Source organism: Patiria miniata, unplaced genomic scaffold, assembly GCF_015706575.1.
Source record: "Patiria miniata isolate m_02_andy unplaced genomic scaffold, ASM1570657v1 HiC_scaffold_29, whole genome shotgun sequence".
Lineage (NCBI taxonomy): Eukaryota > Metazoa > Echinodermata > Asteroidea > Valvatida > Asterinidae > Patiria > Patiria miniata.
In genome coordinates this window covers 6,524,137-6,545,347 of record NW_024037068.1, presented here as the reverse complement: position 1 = coordinate 6,545,347, position 21,211 = coordinate 6,524,137, and the positions used below count along the sequence as shown (strand labels likewise).

At 42.0% G+C, this 21,211-nt stretch overlaps 1 protein-coding gene across 1 annotated transcript; it reads left to right on the top strand.

Moving 5' to 3' along the window:
• Nucleotides 1-18,547: 18,547 nt before the first annotated feature.
• On the top strand, nt 18,548-20,164 carry LOC119735904. The gene has a single exon (XM_038209849.1). It carries the CDS (start codon nt 18,554-18,556, stop codon nt 20,162-20,164), a length of 1,611 nt encoding a protein of 536 aa, XP_038065777.1. The 5' UTR covers nt 18,548-18,553.
• The last annotated feature ends 1,047 nt before the right edge of the window (nt 20,165-21,211 follow it).

Below are 21,211 nucleotides of genomic sequence, written 5' to 3'. Positions count from 1 at the left end.
TTGACTCCCCCATTCATGGCTATACTCCAGATGCATACTTAAGTGTTTTTGAACCAGACTACTGTCCCCGTGACTCGACACTTGCCATTGCACGTACACTTTCACATGCTGATGCTGGTCATACTGTTGTCCGCATGATATCAAACTCTACCCTGGTACCCGCATTGGTCAGTTTTACTCAGTCTCTGATGACTCACAGAGTGAGTATAGTATCCCTGACTCATCTCCCTCAGTTAACGAAGTGTCTGTTCCTGCGAAGTCCCCACTCCCTCCTGTTGATATTTGTAAGACTAGTATCTCCCCATCCCAACTTCATGAGGTTGAAAACCTCATCCGTAAATACTCTCATGTTTTCAGCAGTGGCCCCAATGATTATGGTCGTACGGACCTCATCACCCATCGCATCCGCACTGGTGACGCTTCCCCCGTGCGTCAGCGTGCTTATCGGACTTCCCCCAAAGTCAAATCCGAAATTCGTAAACAGATCGATACCCTGCTTGACCAAGATGTTATTGAGGAAAGCCACAGTCCATTGTCTTCCCCGATTGTCATGGTCAGAAAGAAAGATGGTAGTTATCGTTTCTGTGTTGACTACCGGAAACTGAATAAATTAACAGTTAAGGATTCCCACCCCCTCCCCCGTACTGATGACACACTATATGCCCTCTCTGGCTCAGTATATTTCTCCACTGTTGACTTATCAAGTGGTTACTGGCAATCTCGATGATGTTATAGTTGTCGGGAAATTCTATTCCGATCACATGACAAACCTTGAGCAAGTTTTTTTTCTCACTTCAAGGAGTCTAATCTGAAACTCAAACCCAGTAAATGTCACTTTCTTCAAACGCAAGTTAGTTTCTTGGGCCATGTTGTTTCGAAAGATGGAATTCTCCCCGACCCATCCAACACTGATCGTGTTCACGACTGGCCCATTCCCCGTAATGCCACTGAGGTCCGCTCATTCCTGGGCCTTTGCTCATATTATCGTCGCTTTGTCAAGAACTTTGCCCACATTGCTGCGCCCCTTCATCGTCTTACTCAAAAAGATGTAGCCTTCGATTGGACTTGTGAGCATAATGATGCATTCACCTCCCTTCGTGATGCACTTATACACGCACCCATCATGGCATACCCTGATGTTACTAAGCCCTTCACACTTTTCACAGATGCTTCTAACTCTGCGATTGGTTCAGTACTATCTCAAGTTCAAAATAGTCGCGAACGCGTAATTGCATACGCCAGCCATGTTCTCACTGCCGCAGAAAAGCGATGGTCCACTTATGACCGCGAACTCTGGGCCACAGGGTGGTCTATTCGCCACTTCCGCCATTATCTCGCGTGCACACATTTCACAATTGTGACCGATCATAAACCACTCGTTAGTTTACGAAAATTACCAGTTCACAATGATCGTACCGGCCGTCGATCCCGATGGGCCCTTGAACTAGACCCCTATGACTGGCTAATCACACATCGTGATGGCACCCGCCATGGTAACGCAGACGCGCCCTCCCGTCGCCCCTCGGTTTCTACAGAAACTCCTACAACTGACACGCCCCCTCCTACTCCTTCCGTCCCTGTGCTTAGCAAGCACTCCCCATCCTCACCGTCCCCCATTGCCACATGTAATGCGGTACACACTCCTTCCACGTCCCAGCGGACAACCCCTACCCCGGTCATTGACATGACCTCCCCACAGTCCAATCTCGACACCGCATGCACTATTTCGGATATGGGTTGTGATGTACAGTCAGCTCAACAAACTGACCCCGACATTCAGCAAGTCATTACTTGGGTTACTACTGGCAACCGTCCACCTCGATCGCAGTTACGCAAGTTATCGCGTACCACACGTAGCCTAATTTGGCTAGATTTTCCCAAACTATGCCTCATTGATGGCGTTTTGTGCCGTACATCCCGGCCGATTACTGGTAAACCGCGAGTTCAACAAGTAATAATTCCGCAGTCCCTTCAATCCACAGTTTTGACTCATCTCCATGGTGATCAGTTAGCCGGACATTTCAGTGCTCAAAGGGCCCACCAACGCTCTCTTAATGTATGTTACTGGCCATACATTCGCCGCGACATTGAGCGGTATTGTCGGATCTGCCGCGAATGCGAGTCCCGCCGCAATCCCGTTCCCCGTAACAAAGCTCCCATGAAAGTTGCCAACTCCGATATACCCTTTCAACGTGTTTTCGCTGATATCACAGAATTACCCGTCACTACTAAGAACAACCGGTACATACTGGTTGTCATGGATCAGTTCACAAAATATGTGAATGTGTTCCCTCTTCAGGATCAAACCGCCCAATCTGTTGCCAAATGCATTTTTGACAAATACATTCGTGAGCACGGTATTCCTGAAACCCTCCACACTGACCAAGGCCGTCAGTTTGACAGTGCCCTAATTCATGCACTTTGCAAATTAGTAGGTATCAATAAAACCCGTACATCCCCCTACCATCCTCACTCCGATGGACTAGTAGAGCGATTCAATCGCACCCTCAAAGATCAGCTGGCCAAATATCTCCTCACAACCTTAGGTGAATGGGATGATGTTTTACACCAAGTACAATTTGCCTACAACTCTACTGTCCATTCCTCAACTGGATTTTCCCCATTCTACCTTGCTAAGGGTAGAGAACCCCGTCTGCCCGCCAATGTTGTAGTAGGCTCCCCCGCCCCAGACACATACGCATCCTCTGCCTCCTACGCCACATCCCTTAACACCCGACTTAAGTCTGCATTTGATCAGGCAGCATCCACCCAACAACAAGCCAGCGCATCACAGAAAGCTCATTACGACAATAAAGTCAAATTCCACTCCTACAAACCTGGTGATTTAGTTTGGCACGATGACCCCGCAAATGCTCGCGTCAAACTCGCCCCTCGATGGAAAGGCCCCTTTAAAGTCCTTTCCCTACACCCAGCAGATGATCAACATCCTGTCACTTATTCCATTGTTCATCTGTACAGTCCCTCAGCCAAGCCTAAACGCATCCATTACAATCGACTGAAACCATATGTTTCTCCTATTCCACCTGTCCATCCTACACCACAACACACAGCGACCGTGAACCCCCCTCTCACTGCACTCTCTGGTTCCCTACCGCTTCCAACCTCAACAGTACCCCCTAACCAACCACATCCTAGATTCCTAGTATTTACTGTCCTTGGTTTAATTCACTTACAGTTACACACAATCCATTATGTTCCATTCCTGTATTTAATGAGCCCCTCTCCCCCTCAGTCCTCACTTTTCATCTTTCCACTTTCCTTTTTCTCCTGTCACTGTGTCTCTCTGTCAAGCGATTTTAGTCGGTGCTCTCAATAAACACACCTGACCCTATAATCCTTGTCACGAGTTTTATTCCTTCAGTGAAAGTGTTTTCTTTCCGTCTTCAACTTAATGATTTTGTCCGCTCCGGCTACAGTGTACGCGCTACTAGGAGACATATCATTCTATACCTCTATGCTGTAACCAAGAGTCTAGGACTGGTACACAACCACCTATGAACCAAATAACTTGTGTTACACTAGTTGGAAGAGTTGTACCTTTGATTGATACATGCATGGCATTTGGCACACACATTATGTCATAAGAAAGATATCTGGTTAAAGTGCATCGCAGATTTTTCCTTTGAAGAGCTTTCCAAATTGTTATTGCTTGTTTTCAAAGGACAAATCTACGATAGCCCTGTAGCCAAATATCTTTCTCATGACATACTCTAAACCTGTGCGAAATGTTATACTGGGATTATCAAATACAATCCCTGCAGTTATCTGCTGTATTTACCTGTTTGTATAGAGGAATCCACGGTATTATGAATCGGCACAAGGTAACTCAGGTCGTCTGTAAATCATAAAAAAACAACAAAGCAAAACAAAGAAAAAGAAAGTTGTGCTGCTCCTCAGCCGACCGACACAAAACTCCTGAAATGGGCCCTCCCCCCCCCCCCAAGTCATTAAAAAAATAATGACCAGAGATTTGCGTTTGCTGAGTTACAAACGAACGGTCATCGGGCCGGCAACTTTTCACTCATTGGATAGTGCCCAGCTAACCTTTGAATTAAGAAATGCGGCATTTCTACTTGGAACCATTTACTAAACTTAAAACAAATACACCTTTTGCCCATGTATAGACTTTTTAGACGCCAACCTGTTATCTCTGCAAGGCTACCAAAAACTACCAAAAGGAGATTAGGTTGATGAAATGTGAAAGTGAAGTGATGAATAAATCAGTTTATTGACATGTGTGACTGTCACCCCAAAGCTCTCGGTTATCCTCGAACTTATCGAATTATCGTTGACTCTACTGAATGTTTCATGAACTGTTATTAGGAACACAACAATATTTAGAAACTTCAAAGCCATAGACGGATTTCAAATGCGAGCTGTACGGCGAATGATAAAAGTCTCTCCAAAGTTCTGTGGGGAGCTGAAAGTGTACCTGTAGATTGGGATCAAGAGATGATTGTGACCTTGAGGAGAGACTACCGTGTAGGAGCGTTCCGCATAATATTGTTATGTTTCTGCTTTCCTTATTATGCGACTCCTTGTTTTTATTTCATTGGGCATTAGCCCTGCACCCATATCTCGTCCTCGATGAGCGAAGCGAACTCAGCACGCAACACACTATTTTGAATCTGACGACGTCGTGGTTACCAAGAAGTATTCCAAAACTCGGCGTCGTATCCATTTCGGCTTCACCTGCTATTTTGAAGATGCCTGCTAGATTAACATGAGTCAATGTTTTCTTATTGAAATATCAAACTGTATGATATTTGTAGTAAATATTTTTTAAAACTTCATCGTAGTATTAAAAGCTTTTTATAATGAAACCAAACTGGAAACAAAGCCGATCTTTGAAAAGGAGCCATCATGTTTATTCTTAGTCCAATGACGGCTTCCAGACCTACAATATAGACACCATGGGTCGGAGAAATGTCAAAAATAGGAACCGGACTATACTGTTGCCAACAGCTATGTATGTGACGTCATAACGTATTTATAGCGATGTCAGGTGGTATATTCTGACCAATCAGAACAACGTAAAGCCCAGTTCATACTTCACGGGAAAGCAAGTGCGAAGCGAAATTCGTGTCGTCACAATGGCGGACGCGCTTCGAACGTATTGTTGATGTCAGGAATTGTACGCTTTCGCGTGAACTATGAAACGGGCTTCAGATCACACCCAAACGGCTGTGTACACGAATAGCAAGAACCCAACCTCGTCCCCAGTGCTTACTTTATTTCCAACGTTGTTTCCAATAGTAAACCCTGGATAGGAAACTTCCTTCCTGCATCCTGACATCTATATAAGACAACAATTATTATTGGGCGTCTGTCAAACTTTTACTAAAACAGAAGGTGCGCGCGACGAGGCACAGGGCGCCTGCGAGGAGACAAAACAAGGCAGCGACGAGCGAGAGTAGACCTATGCTGTAAAATATGTTATATACATGTACTGCAGGGACATGCACACAGATCCCGGTATAGCAGGGTAGTTTGATTATTACCCGTTTTCCACGGATCGAGCCCTATCTCCGATCCTTCTAAATAGACTACTGGCAGGGCGGGCGGGCACGCCTTCGGCATGGGTGTCAATTGGTGGGGGGCGGGGAAAAATTGCCCCCCCCCCCACTTTTTAATGTGTGCGTGTGTTGCCCCCTCCCCCCCCCCCTCCAATTTTGGGATCACCAAAAATATAACTTAGCCTACAGTTTGGTTTTATAGCTCAGGAAAGGTGATTAAATGACTCCAAACTTTAAAACTGATGTTTAAATGATGATCTTTTGCTCAAATCAATTGGTTAGAGGTGTCCGATATTGCCGGAGATCGCACCAGAGAGCATAGAATCCAACATTTTTCCAAAACCCTTAGAGGAACCCGCATCCCACAACGTTAGGGCTTCGCGCTACACACTCGCAGTACTTTTAATAACATTATGTCCCCCTTCTCTTGGACTTCGTTGTAAGCGCCACAACTTGCCTTCACAATTGCTGCTTGTTACATTTCACCACCAACCCCCAGTTTGCAAAAATCCTGGATCCGCCCCTGGTAATATTATAAATTATCAGAGCGAAACTATTGTAAATTCACCCTTGAACTTACAGTCGCTGGCAAAGTTGTTTGTGTCTTCATTCATGCTTGTCAACCTACACAGTATTTGCACCCGCGGGCTACAACTAGACAGGTCATGGTTGCATGAGCGGGTCCCTTTCCAAATCCGATGTACGTACTTCCATAGTTCAACTGCTTTTTGATATCAGTTTCCAGGCAGAGTTTTTTTTTGCGCCTTCATGCGTGCTCGTTTTTTCCAATAGGCCCATACAGTGACCGGTACAGTCACGTCATGGTTAAAGTTGTCTGAACGCTCGATAATTGTACCCACAATACAGTTTGGTCACGGTTTCAGAATTATTAACGAGAGTTGGCAGGCTAATAGGTATTATAAGGCTTACACCCACAGCGCTTGAACATACCGATGCGGATAGATGAACTGGAGACAATCTCTTCATTTCTCACACCACGAGTAACAAGGTGTAATACGGATAGAGGATTACTGATTATCGAGCCGGGATATCGGATGCTTACATACGTTGGCTTGATGAACTTAGATTCCAAAAAGACGAGGAGAAATCAGGCGGACCATAAGCAAACCACAGAGACATTGAACAACATTGGACAACAGTAAGGAGACGCAGGTGAACAGCAGTAAGGAGACACAGGTGAGTATGTGAACAACAGTGGACAGCAGCAAGAAGACGCAGGTAAGTGTAATAGTATTCTGATGGTGCACTAGCCCCATAAATGTGGCCAATTTACTGGACTACATCCGTAAATAAAGGCCACACTTCCACCGTGTACAAAAACATGTCGAACTTTGTCAAATTTTGATTTTCACAATTAGGCTAAGTTTGTAGTTTATCTTTGCTTTAGAAGCATACTCACCCTGTTTATAAGGTAATCAGGTAGTGCTTCCTTTTTCAGATGTCTAATTTTCGTGAAATTACATGTTTAAATTTTGATACGCAAACGTATGCGAACGAATCTGGAATAGCACGAAAAATCCTACCCCTCCGTTATTAAGTTATAAAATTATCGACTGTCCGACTTACATACCAACTGTCTGACGAGCCGAGAGGCCGACAGACCGCCCAACCGACATTTAGTTTAGTGACTTTTTAGCTGAGAGACAATGTGATATTTGAAGTGGAATTGGACGAGGCAAAAGTCAAAAGTAAAACAAACTTATAGCATCTCACCCACAAACTCTGCTGATGATTGATCGAGAGCGCGTCACACGGCATACTAATTTTTCCTGCTTCGACTATAGTAACACTAGCCTCCCGAGTTGATCCATGGAGCGTTTTGTTTCCCTGAGGCGTTTCCAAAAGAAATGGAACGCTCCAAGGATCGAGTTAAAGCAGTCACTCTATTTGTTTTATAACGCCGCACAGACATATGGGGGTTTGTACCATCTGTCGATGGGGGCGCTGTTCAAAACCGACGACTATGCACACAAATGGCCCATATATGGTGCTTTTCAGGGCGATACATGTGCGAAATTAAGAAAAAAGGCATCCAACGGCAGATGCCACAAAAAAGCAGGCTTTACAAAATATGGCGGGGGAGGGGGGGGGGGGATACCCCCTTATCCCCCCCCCCCCCCTCACTGATTACGCCTTTACATATTCCTTGTGTCAAGAATTACAAAGATGCTCGGTAAACATCTTCAGTACTGCAGTGCGAACATGTCGTTTGGAAACTTTCTTTCGCGCGCGCACCCATATTATAGCAACCCATAGATATAAAATGTAGCAACCATAGATATAGAATAACAAAATTACTCGTTGCGTACGCGCGCGTTAGTCAAGCACGATGCATAGATATAGAACTTAAAATTATATGGCACGATGGTGGTTCAGCGCATGTGTACTGCTGTATTGTTACAAGCTACCGTAGGACTGCTGTAAATTTGGTCAATCATTTGGCTTACATGATGCTGGATCAATGCCGGTTCAGGGGCAACCTCGTCCCCAGGGTGTCGAGAAGTACGCGCCCACCACTACCTGCTCTCACCATGATATTGGATCATTTGCATGTGCTTAATATTTTACACACTTATGCAAATGAGTAATAGTCTGGTGCCTGCCTGTGCGTTACATTTGCGTTTATTTTTGTATGCAGTGTCTGGGGTAAAAACAAAATCAATTCGTCGCAGCGCGAGCATGGCGTGAGTTACGAAAACACGATTTTATTTTAATAACAATGTTACGGTCTTAACGAGACAACATGCAATATCACGTTTCATATTAATATTAACAGATTTGAAAGGAAACGAATATTCTCAAGAAGATGATCGCAAAAACACGTACTGCACGTTGTGAATAACAACACCAAGAAGTAAAATACATGATATAAATCCATTTCTACATGTTCTAGCCAAAATGCGGTATCGAAATCAGGATACAGTAAGAAAGTTTCCTTTCCAGTAGTTGAGTATGTATGGGGGACCCCCGTGCACCCCCCCCCCCCAAGAACTAACTTTCACCAAATTTTTTTGGGTGCCTTTTAGGGTCCTAAAACACATTTTGGATGTTAACAGGAAAACAAATCCGATGCGAAGGAGATACCCAAGATGGCGGCCAATATGGCCTCCCAAAATGGTAAAAACTGGGGAAAAAAGGCATAAATCAGCCAAATTATGTGATAAAAGCATAAATAAAATGGTTAGTCATATGTTTTAGACCCTCCAAAACTAATTTCTGGTATTCCTTTTTGCTATCATGCTTCAAATTCGAGATGGCGGCCAATTTGGTGGCCAATATGGACAAAGTCACATATATATATTATGATAAAATCATAAGTGAAATTATAGAACCTTCTACTTGTAAGAAAGACCACCTTTTTTTAAAAATGAAAAAGGCTTCAAATAAAATTATAAATCAAAGGACCATCAGAAGTCAGAGTCTGGTTTAATAATTTCAAAAATCAACAATTGTACATTTATTTGCTATCTAATCAAAACGGCCATCTTGGTTTGGAGAAAAGCCTTAAGACCAGTCTTTTGTCAAAGAAAAAATTTCAGCTTTTTATTTAATGATACACTGATTAGCACCGAAAAATGTTTGCATGTATATCAATAAAAAGAAAACAAAACCATAACTCATGCTATTTTGTATGCTTACACATTAAAGAGAGTGATTTGGCTTGTCATATGTGGCTAGTCTCACTGTTAAAATTCACAGAATTTGCCTTTCTACTGGAACTAATTTTTAATAAATGAAAAGAATTAAAATGAATAAAACCAACACTAATGAACAGAAGGATACAATTATGTAGTTTTGAAATCTAGAGTTACTCATTATTTTCATTATAATGTCAAATGCTAACTAGTCGTGCTGATACAACTACAAGTATATGTTATCACTACATCAAAATTCTAATCAAATCTTGTGCAGTAACGATAGCGTACATGTATGTCTTGCTTTCTAAGCCAAAGTTTCAGTTTTGAATCCTCCTCTGAAGTCGCCAGAGATTCAACCACACATCCAGCAGATAAAGTAGCGGTGTAGATAATGTCGCATATATCAAGGAAAGAGACCTGTGGATATTCTCTTCTAAGCCGATATGTCAAATTATCAGTTCTGTAAAAAAAAAAAAGTAAAATATAGACAGGTTTAGTATCTGATGATCAAAAACAATGATTACTGTGGCCGTGCTTTAGAAGAAAGAAAACAACTTGTTCAATCTAGAGTTAAATTACTAGAAAGATCATGTGCCCGATCGTTTTGCCTTCCACTGTAAATATGTAAACATTGGTAGCTATTGAGAACCAACCTTTTCAGCTTCCAAAGCAATATCAAGACGTTTTCATTTTGAATATTCTATTAAAATTTATTTCTGTTTGCACTCTGAATAACAATCAAAACATCTTACCGATATAAAGATCCAAGGCCAGTTCCTTCGGCTTCTAAATCATTTTATGATTCCAACAGTTCAGCAAGCTGGGACATTCTCATGAAACTAAGTTGTTGATCGGGGTTAAACAGTCAGTCGCAGAACATCGCCCTTTTCCTGACGTTCATCCTTTATATATATAGAATCAAATAGTACATTTTATAAAAAGCTATTTTGCTATTTTATACAAAGGGAAAGACTACTCTCACACCTCCTTAAAAGTATCCTTCAATAATGGAGAAAGAGACTGCACAACATTTTATTATGGGATTTTGTGCAGTACCTGTTGTACTTTGGCATCTTAATGTTAGACATTTATTTTCAGTGCCAGAGGTACTCGGTTTGAATCATGGGTTTTTCAAATAAGATCTATTTGTCATTGAAGACATTTTTCTTCATTGACTTTAGAGAATTTTTCTAAAGGGAAAGTAAAGTCCAAGAACCATTCGGTAGACAGGTGACTTACCCAACAGTCCAATGCCATAGAGAAAGAAAAGGTGTTTTTTTATAACCAGGAATCTGTTATCATTTTAAATGGTATCTTTTGCAAGAAAATAAAATTTTCCTATGCATTTTCAGTTGACGCCATCCAAATCGATGCGGTTCTGTGCATTCACGGTGCATCGTGGTGACCACCAGCTTTGTTTTCGCATTGCGTTTTTATCATTTTTATCGTTGTGTCACCCCAGTTTCCCTCAAAGAAATTAAAACCTAACCTTACCCTTAAATTCAAGACAATTATACCCAAACATGGATTTTTTGGTTCTTTTTTGGGGCACATAAATACACAATCGCCTTCATTATAATGACATGTAGGCCTACCTCCAACGGAAGTTCTGCTTGTTGTACTGTTGCAGCTTGTCCTTGAATTGAGGTTTTCATCGAAATCAAAATCCTGGTTGAGCATGTTGAGTTTGTGTGCAGCATGACACAGTTATGTAGATAGGCAATTAAAAGAAACTTGAACTTTGCCCGGAGCTTTTTCGGTGAAGAAATCTGGGTCTCAGCTGAAGTGTCTGGTTTGCGTTTTCTTGCAGAACCGAGACGTTAACTATCTATAAAAACCGCCACGGGTGAGGTCGGCCGGCCGGACTGCCTTGTTTACATGCGCCGGTAGTGCATGATGTAGTAGTACTGTACAGTACAGACATAGCAGATCCACTGCCCACACATCGTGGGTATATTCGGCGATGCCATTGTGAAATTCAGCCACTCTTTGGCACAGGAAATGAACTTACTACCACCGGACATCAGATCCTTCGCATTTCCCCCCTCAAACGTGACAGATTATGTGTGCAAACACTTTTTTTTTGCACCGGTCGATGTTTACGTTGACGCACTTTTGCCAATGGACGCCGCCATGTTTGTTAAATGTCATGATCTGCGACCTCATATCTGGTGTCTAATTGGACAGTTCACGTCACGTGGTACGATGCGTCATACGCGGCGATTTTTTTTTAACGTAGGCGCGGTACGTTTTTGAACGTCCACGATGGACAAATAGTTCGCTTTTTCGAGTCAAATTATCAAAAAACTGCTGGACGAAACGTGGAGTACTTTTGTAGTATCATTCTTTGGTAGTGTATTTCGGTACAACTGTTAAAAAAAATTTAGTCCCGCGATTGCTGGAGCGAAACGAACGAATTGTCCAGTCCAGCTGACGGCCTAGTAGGCATTCGCAATACATGTACTACTATTGAGTCAGAATTTTATCAACCTCGTCTCCAGGGTGTCGAGCAGTACGCGCCCATCACTAACTGCTCTCTCACCCTGGTAATGGATCATATGCATGTGCAAGATTTTTGAACACGTATGCAAATGAGGAAAAGTCTGGTGCCTGCATGCGCTTGTTTTTTTGTATGCGGTGTTTGGGGTAAAAACAGAGCCAATTCGTCGCAGCGCGAGCATGGCGTGAGTTACGGAAACACGATTTATTTAATTAACCTGTTACGATCTTATCGAAACACCATGCAGTATCGCATTTCATATTAATATGAACAAATTTTAAAGGAATTGAGTATTTTCGAGAAGGCGTGGAAGAATGATTGCGAAAACACGTACTGCACGTTTTGAATAACAACACCAAGTACACGATAACAATCCATTTCTATTCAATTGCGGTATCGAATCAGGATACAGGAAGAAAGTTTCCTATCCAGGGCTTGCTATTGGAAACGCGGTTTGAAATAAAGTAAGCACTGGGGACGAGGTTGGAAGTTTATAGTGCTAAATTCGCTCTTACCCCCCCCCCCCCCGCCCTGCAAACAGGACGCTGGCAAGGGCTGATGTCATTTGAGCTCTCATCGGATAGATTTGCGTGACTTGTTACGTAAAACGCGTCACACAAACTAGCTTCCGGTGCCCATTATGGGTAGCGCGCGCTAGCTGTATCCGAAGGTCAATCTGTACTTCCTTCACAAGATTCTGTGAAGCTGATCAGCCCTTACCAGCGCCCTGTTTGCAGGGGGGGGGGGGGTACGAGCGAAAGTCCTAAATTCACAACACAACGCCCCAAGTGCATTCTGCGCGACATCACGCAGTACGCGCGACGCGCTCGCCAATCTCCATAAAAGGAATTGTTTACATCTTACTGGCCAGCTGGACACTCCATTATTAAGCTAGAGGGGTGTTTCCAAATCATGAAGTGAACTTGTTGAACAAAATCTTGTTTTTTGGGGGATTTTTTTCGATCGAATTGCTTCGGCTCGAGCAATTATTAGCACCCAGACTCCAAACGGTATGAATCAGAGTGATTAAAACCTCCCAAGAACACATTTATTTCCTTAATAAAACACAACATTAACAGACATGCAGTGGAAATTAACAAAACACAACAACTCATGAGTTATCTGAAGGGAGAGATAATTTTGATTTCACCATGTCCCTAATACAGCTTTGTAGGAGGCGCTCTCTATTTTTTTAATACATTTTTACAGATCGAGACAGCAGTTGTATAATGTTCTTGTTTTTATGTTGTGCACAGCAAGATATTAAATATAGCGAATGCCATATGACTCGCTCTCGGTAAATGCACATACAGAATTTTGTGGGTGAGGTATTGCAATATTATTTGCAAAGTATAGAAACGTATTTGAGTTGGGTTTGACCATCAGAAAGTTCTTTATAAAATAAGCAGAAGCTGTGAGTGAGTCGTTATAAAATTGATCAATTAACACTGCTACAGTATGAATGGCCTCCATCGGCGAATAAAGGAACGTTCTATTTCCACGATGCTTCATCTCGAGAAAACAGAACGCTCTACGGATCCCCTTGGAGGCTAGTTTGACTACACCTATCGAAGCAGTCAATGTTCCTATATTTTTTTGCCCAGAATTATCCAGATGGGTGTCCATTTCATATGGATTGTTTCGATCGTAATTGCCGGTTGGTTGAGCGATTGTCATGCTGGTAAGCTATGTTGTTTTTTTACTCTTTTTAGGGAGTATTTCAGCCAAGTATTTTTTTTCTTAAAGAGATTAAGAAGCCAATCAAATTAATTAATGTGTATCACACCAAAAAAACAAAAAAAGCAAGAATAAATCAATGGCATGGCCATTTTTTTTACGAGATGAAAATTGTGGGCTTTATTCAAATAAAGAGGAACAATAAGATAAGATAAGTTTGCGGTAGCACCATATGTATACATCTCTTTTTACTTATCTTGTTTTAGTATCATTCCACCATTCAAACCTTTAAAGAGGAACGATGGTACCCAAAAATGTGTTGTTTTTTTCTGACCATGACCGACACTGTAAATTCTAAAGAAGAGGGATAAGGGGGGGGGGACAGTGCAATTATCTCATCCATTATCCAAAAGCGTTCCTCGGAAATGCAGAATAAAAAAAAACACTATCAATTTCTTTTCGATGGTATTGCGGATGTCTTTTTGCCCACATCCATGTGCAAAGAATAAATACAGCAGAAGAAATTTACTAATGGTACAACACGACAAGCTGGTAATCTCCCTGGTCCTTTTTTCTTTTACAGATTTTTGTAATTCATCATCAGTTTCGACGTACTATTGTATCCGTCCAAATGGATGGTTTCTTCCCTCTGGTGTTGACTTTGGTAAGTGTTTGGTATCTAAATGCACCTACATACCGAATAACGGCAATATGCTAAAAAGATGTTTTGTTAACTCATTTATTAAAAATAACATAGGAATAAATTTCATATAATGCACTAGTTATACTTTCAAGTAATATGCATACTTTATTCACAAGTTATTGCTTACTTTTATATGGGATTCCCATGGGAAACCCATGGGGTCATCAAGGACACCATGTAAGTTAAAATGATCACCATGGGAGATTTTATGCTCATCATGGGAAACCTATGGGAACACCATGGAGATTGCATGGACAACATGGGAACACAATGGTGATTTTATTGACACCGCGGAAACACCATGGGGATTTTATGGACATCATGGGAAAACCACGTGGAAATTATGAACACCATGGGAACACCATGGGGACACCATGGAGATTACATGGACAACATGGGAACACAATGGGGATTTTATTGACACCGCGGGAACACCATGGGGATTTTATGGACATCATGGGAAAACCACGTGGAAATTATGAACACCATGGGAACACCATGGGGACACCATGGAGATTGCATGGACAACATGGGAACACCATGGGGATTTTATGAGCTCCATGGGAACACCATGGGGATTTTATGGACACCATGGGAACACCATGGGGATTTCATGTCACCATGAGAAAATAAATCGGGTACGCTGTGATAATGCGGTACAACTTGACAAGTGGTATGGGAGCAATAATGTAGACATTGGTCACAGAGTGCATAAGCCACTCCTAATACGTAGAACAACCCCCATCGGAGTTCCGTGATGGGCTTTACCAATTCGGTGAATAGCACAAAACACACACTGGGTTAAAATGTATTAAGAAAGTCGTTATTGAAACATACCATAGAGCAATTAGGAATCTTTTTGAGAAAAGATAGGAAACCATGCATGGGAAAAAAACACACACATGTATTTTCCCATTGGAAAAAGCAAATGGGAAAACTCCCAAAATTCCCCATCGAAAATACATAGGAGATTTCTGTAAGGGATACAAAACGAAATTTGGCCCGCTTATGCAATTTTAGGCCTGTTTACCGAAATGTTTACCTATTAGCTGAAATTTTTCTTTTCATAGGCATCCCGTATGCGCCTTGCCCGGCTGTAGGGCGTCTCAATGGCGTTAATTGAATTCCAGTTTGTCCCAACCCCCATTTACCCACGCCCCTTTTTTTCTCGAAACTGCTCTAATCCGCTGATGGCCTACAGCCCCCAGAAGATTTGGGAGCATTTTTTTGCGCATCGGCCCTTCTTGGTCCCATGGACAAGCTAGTGCCCCCTCCCAGCCCCAAAGTCCCTTCCAAAAAAAAAACCACTACCGTGGCATGCGTGGCAGCGTCCATTTTGAAAATCCTTTAGGTCAGACCAGTAAATTGACTCCCATAGACCTCAATGATAATTATGCGCACTTCCGAAACATATTTAATATACTCATACTCTGCAAGGTGTTTGTCACACCGGGAGACAATTCCATTCCAAAATGATCAACCCTAAAAGTAGTCATGCCGGCCATCGCCCCTCTTTTCTTTCAACAAACCTTCAAGTTCATAACCCACAAAATGCTCTTCAAGTAAAAAACAACGAGGGCATACAAATGGTAATAACTCACCATTCTGCATTATTTTACTTTTATAGCCAAGTTATGCTATTTACCCCGAAACCACTTTTAAGGATCCATAACTCATATTTTATTAAAGAATCGAGAAGAACAATAACCTGAGGTCGATATCAGGCCTGAACATTTGCAGCCTGTATGTGTCTTGCCCAGCTATGAGGCAACCCCATGGCATTCCTTGAGTACCAGCTCCTGCCAAACCCCATTCACACCCCTGCCATTTTTATTTTCCAAATTGCTGTAATTGGATGATGGCCCCCTAAATAATTATTTGGGAGCGATTTCGGCAGATCGGCCCTTAGTGGCCCCTTCGAAAAGTTGGTGCCCGCCCCAGCCCCAAGGTCCCGCCCACTGAGGAAAAACACTGTTTCGGCAGCGCATGCATGGCAGTGTCCATCTGAAAGTCATAATTAGTGCGTTCGATTACTTTCCCCGCGCTTACTCGTGCAAGCGCGACAGCGTTCGATTTACCTCTCACGTGACTTATCGCGCTTACTCGAGCCTGGCCCAAGTAACCGACTCGCCCAGCCGGTTTCTTGGGTAAGTAATAATAATAATAACTAGAGCTTAGCGTTTGTTGTTACAAACGCAGAGTGGTCGGGTAGACAACTATTTTATGAAACAGTGTCCAGTTAAGTTATGAATATTTACAAAGAATAACGAAATTTAAACTGTCTGATAAAATTAATCATTTTGTTTAAAAATGTTTCGTTTAGGTAGTGATCAATGTTTCGTTTAGGTAGTGATCAATGTCAGTATGTATTTATTTTTGTTTAAACGTAGAAAAAGTGAATATGGGTAGTGAATACTGATGTTATTCGGAGAGGATGCATGTTCATTGATTTGCATGTATCCATGTGTCCGATCATAACTGGAGCCATTTTAAATGGTAAGCTGTTTTCAGCATGAACTCCCAATACCATTTGCCTGAAAAAAAACCCGAAATAATACTTACTATCCGAAGGTAAATTTATAAACGGAAACAAACATTTATATTCGCCAAATCGCCGCTCAGAGTTCGTACGAGGATGCCTTTCCGGGCCGCGCCACGAACAGCGTAAGTGCACACATTCTACTTTCCGAATCACAGTGTGCATGCAGTGTACAAGCTTAACCCCGGTTATGACACATCAACTGCGCATGCGCGCTTTTGTGTCTTGACTTTTTTTCAAGACGAAGACGCGCGCAGCGATCTATTTTAGTCGTACACGCGTAACAACAGTACTTCTCCTCAGACTTTCTCAGAGTCTACGTACTAATAACTGGACATGTACATGTACGCCCGCGAAAAGCAAACGAAAAGCCAGGCTACGTTCAGCGGGCGTGCGCGCCCTATGCCGTGGCCGAACGGCGACGCGCTATGCTTTCATTGAATTTTTGAGCGACGGACTACTATAAGGGTATTTTTGTCGGCGGCGGGTCTCGTGTGTGAACAATTAGACAAGCCACGAACCTGGCACAATTGACGCCAATGTTTAAGCTATCATTCAATGGACAATTCACAATTATATCTCTCAGGATTGATTTATTTTTGAAGAATAGAAGGTCTTTTCGTTGTAACTTCCGGTCTGATGACGTCATCAACTTCAAACTTCACACATGTGTTGTTTGCATGAAGGTCATTATATATATATACCAGTTTTCAGGCGATTACAAAACACTCCGCCACAGACATCTATTCAAAATGCATTTTGGACATTCTTAAACTTGCCACTAGAGGGCGGTCGAGAATTTCATGACGTCAACGGTACAAGTTTTGAAGAATATTGTCTGGCCAGAGACTAACGCCGTTGAAAGCAAGTTCATATCTATTTCCAATTTTAAATAATAAGCCAATAATAAGCCACTTCCGGTTTCGACCGGAAGCAAAGGTCATGTGATTTTACGTACACGTTACAAAATAAAGACCTTAATTTGCTCTATCACTTTCCGCAAACAGCAAGACGACAGATCTCATTATTGATTTTATATAGATTTTTAAAGATAAAAAAAAATCAAAGTTTAATTGCTTGTCACGTGACACCTGATGACGTCATCATGCCATCATTGTTCTGGCACAATCTTAGCATTCCGTCTTTGCTTGGTGTTACTTTGATGAAGATGCACCATTGAAAAGTGGCCAAAAAGGTCCCTTGAAAAAGAAGGGCACAAAGTTGAAAAACTGTGTACAAAGTCAATGAGCTTAAATAAATATTCAAAATTTCATAATAAATCGCATGATGACGTCATCATTTTCCATCTTCACCAACGACCTTTGCTATATGTTCTTTGACTTGTTAAGTTTGAATGTCATAATGAGTGTGCTTTATGACTAATATGCTGACGAGAAAAATCGTGCACAAAGTCAATGGGATTTGTTATAGAAGACCAAGCGTCTTGAGCACAAGACTACGCGCCACGTGTTTGGCCCCGTTCCAACAAGCATGACGATGATGAAATAATGGATCTGCACTGAATGCATACATGTACATGTACAATGTACTGTACATGCAGTGTACTCACGCTCACCCAGCTCTACGCTTTCATTGAATTTTTGAGCGACGGACTACCGTTAGGGTATTTTTGTCGGCGGCGGGTCATAGGCTATGGGCCGAGGGCCATTATCGTTTCAAAATGCTGCAAGGTAAAAGGTGAATAAGTTTTGAAACCAGAATATGATAGATAATGTTTTTAAAAGAATAAATAGTCCATGTTCTACTAAAAATTGTGGTGCATTTTGTGAAAAAAAGAGAATTTTACATGCTTATTTGTTGGTCACATGATCAGTGTTCAACCTCATTCTCATAATGCAAGCAATAGTCGTGCATACGTATTTGAACACACACACATTTTACAAGTATCACTGGGAAAGAGGTTGTGTTGCATCAAACATGGCTGCTCCTAGTCATGTGGAGTTAGTGTGTGCTTGTCATGTCACAAATGTTGAAAGTGAACCTGTTATAGCCTTCAAAGAAGCTTCCTGGGATAAAATTGTGGATTGTGTAAGTACATGGAAAGATATAGATGGTGTGGAAAGGAAAGTTTCTTGTGAATTTGATGCAAACAAGAGGGAGTTGTACGGGTACCATAGGAAGTGCTACCAACGTTTCACAGACAAGCGGCGTAAAGGCCAAGCGCTCGTACGAAAAGACAAGGGCAATCTAAAGGCAGAAGCTGTGAGTAAATCACCACCAGGCCTAAGTTCAGAAGAGTCCAGCCTAGATGTCCAGCCTAGCAAAGTTTTACGGTCTGGAGTAAAAACCCCTCGCAGTGATGTTTCCCGCAGATCGGAACATGTCCTCCCAGAGACATGCATCATTTGCCTAGCAAGTAAAAGTACTGTTGACCGTACCACCAAGAAAAGAAAACTCGAGCGCCTTGTCACATGCGAAACTGATGGCTCCAAACTGTTGGAGGCTGCTAGGGCCAAAAATGACCACAGAGTGCTGCTGCAAATCGAAGGCCTTGACCCTGTGTGCATTGAAGTCCGCTACCATGCTTCGTGCTACAAGCAGTACACAAAATGCACGTATGAAGGTAGGCCGACTTCTGGTCGATATCTCTCCGAATCATTTTCTTACTTTTGTGATGAGGTGATAACGAGGAGGCTCATTGCTGGTGGGGAGATCATAAAGATGAACACTCTCAATAAACTGTTCATAAACACAGCGAGAAAAAGAGAGTACATTGACATTACCACATACCGCAATTCGCAGTTGAAGGCAAGGCTCACGCACAAATTTCCTGAACTCCAGTATGTACAGCCAAAATCAACCTTGTGTGAGTTTGTGTTCTGCCCAGCTGATGAGGACAGAGTACTTGTAGGCCTACAAGACAGTGAATCGGACAGTTCAGAGTCTGAAAGTGACGAATCACGCACTAGCAATCTTAGCAGTGAAGGCGATCAACACCAACATGACCAAGTACATGTACATGAAGTATTGTCGTCCAACCCCGACCATGAGGATGCTGCTCAGATATATAGATCTGCACTTGTTCTTAATGATGCTGTCAGCAATACACACTCTGTCACAAAGTGGCCACCAACTGCAAGCAGTCTGACAGAATCTGAGAGCGCTGACATTGTTCCGCCACTTCTCTTCAACTTCATCGCATGGTGCACTGGTTTGCATAACGATTTTTCCACCGAGCGAGTTGAGGTACAGGATCATGCTGACAAAGTGAAGGTGCTCTCCATTGCACAGGACATCGTCTCCCTATCTTCACAGGGACGGAAACTGATGCCAAAGCACTTGGCTCTTGGAATGACACTTCGTCACATGACAGGCTCATCAAAGTTGCAGCAACTTCTAAATGGATTTGGGCACTGCGTCTCCCATTCTGTCAGTCTAGAGCACGACACCGCTCTTGCCACCCAGCAACTGCAACTTGGAAATGGTGTTCCGCCGGGATTTGTCAGCGGTATGTTTACAACATTGGTGTGGGACAACAATGATTTCGGAGAAGAAACCCTTACAGGTACAGACATGCTTTTAATTTAATTGAATTCATGTTCTAAAATATATTAAAAAAATGTTTTTGCTTTGTCATTGGAAAGTGATTTCATATAAACTTTTTTATTCATTAAAGCCAGTATAAAATATAATTTATAAACCAAATGACCAATGACGACTTGACGTCAGTGTGCAAGTAAACAAATATTATTTGGCCAATCATACCGTACATGTCATTGTAAGAAACAAGAGAAAAGGAAAATGATATCATGGTTGTGAAAGTGGAATGAATTTAAAATACTTGTAAAACTGCAACACTGAAATTGTAAGGAAAAGTAATTTAGTAGGTAATTCCGTATTATTTTACGGTTTAAAACAAACTATAAGGTGTACACGCATTATGTACATTGGAAACTGTACCATTGCAAGCATAGCTGAATGCATAATGAAGTGAATTAAATATTGGAGAATGCTTGTCTTTACACAGGGAAAGGCACCACCCATAACACCAATGGGATAATCATACAACGAGTCAGCACAGATCCTACTCAAAGGCAACCTGAGGCCCCATCTCTATTGCGGAACAGAAAGCGCACGTTTGATGCTCCAGCACCTGACATACCAGAATACTTTGGCAAGAAGCGGTGTGGCCCAATCCAGTTTCGCGGTAAGCTTTCTTTGTTTTTGTGTTTACTTTTTGTTTTGTTTGTTTTGTTTTGTAAAATTTGTATATCAACATGTAAGGCAACTTCTCTGGTATTAAACTAAAACTTTTCTGCATTGTCTCTATTTTATTACAGAAAAGTTAAGAATGTTGTTTTACGACAATTTGAAACAGCTCTTTTAACCTTTCATTGAAGTTAAAAGATGAAATTAAATGTTGCATTTTTGGTTTTGTAACTAACAAGAAATAGGCTATGTCTTTATTTGGAAAGAGTTCATACTGTTTATCACCGGTACCTCAATGAATTGTATTTTTCAGGACAAGCAGTTGACCTCGGTAGAACATCTGATGTCCAGAAGCAGTACAGGATGATTGACCAAGCTCTTTGGTTCGCTAAGCAGTACAAGGTTAGTTGCAAAAAAGTCACATTG

Excerpts from the sequence above, each read along its gene's own strand:
- LOC119735904 (XM_038209849.1), top strand. The coding sequence starts at position 18,554 with ATGGCTGCTCCTAGTCATGTGGAGTTAGTGTGTGCTTGTCATGTCACA.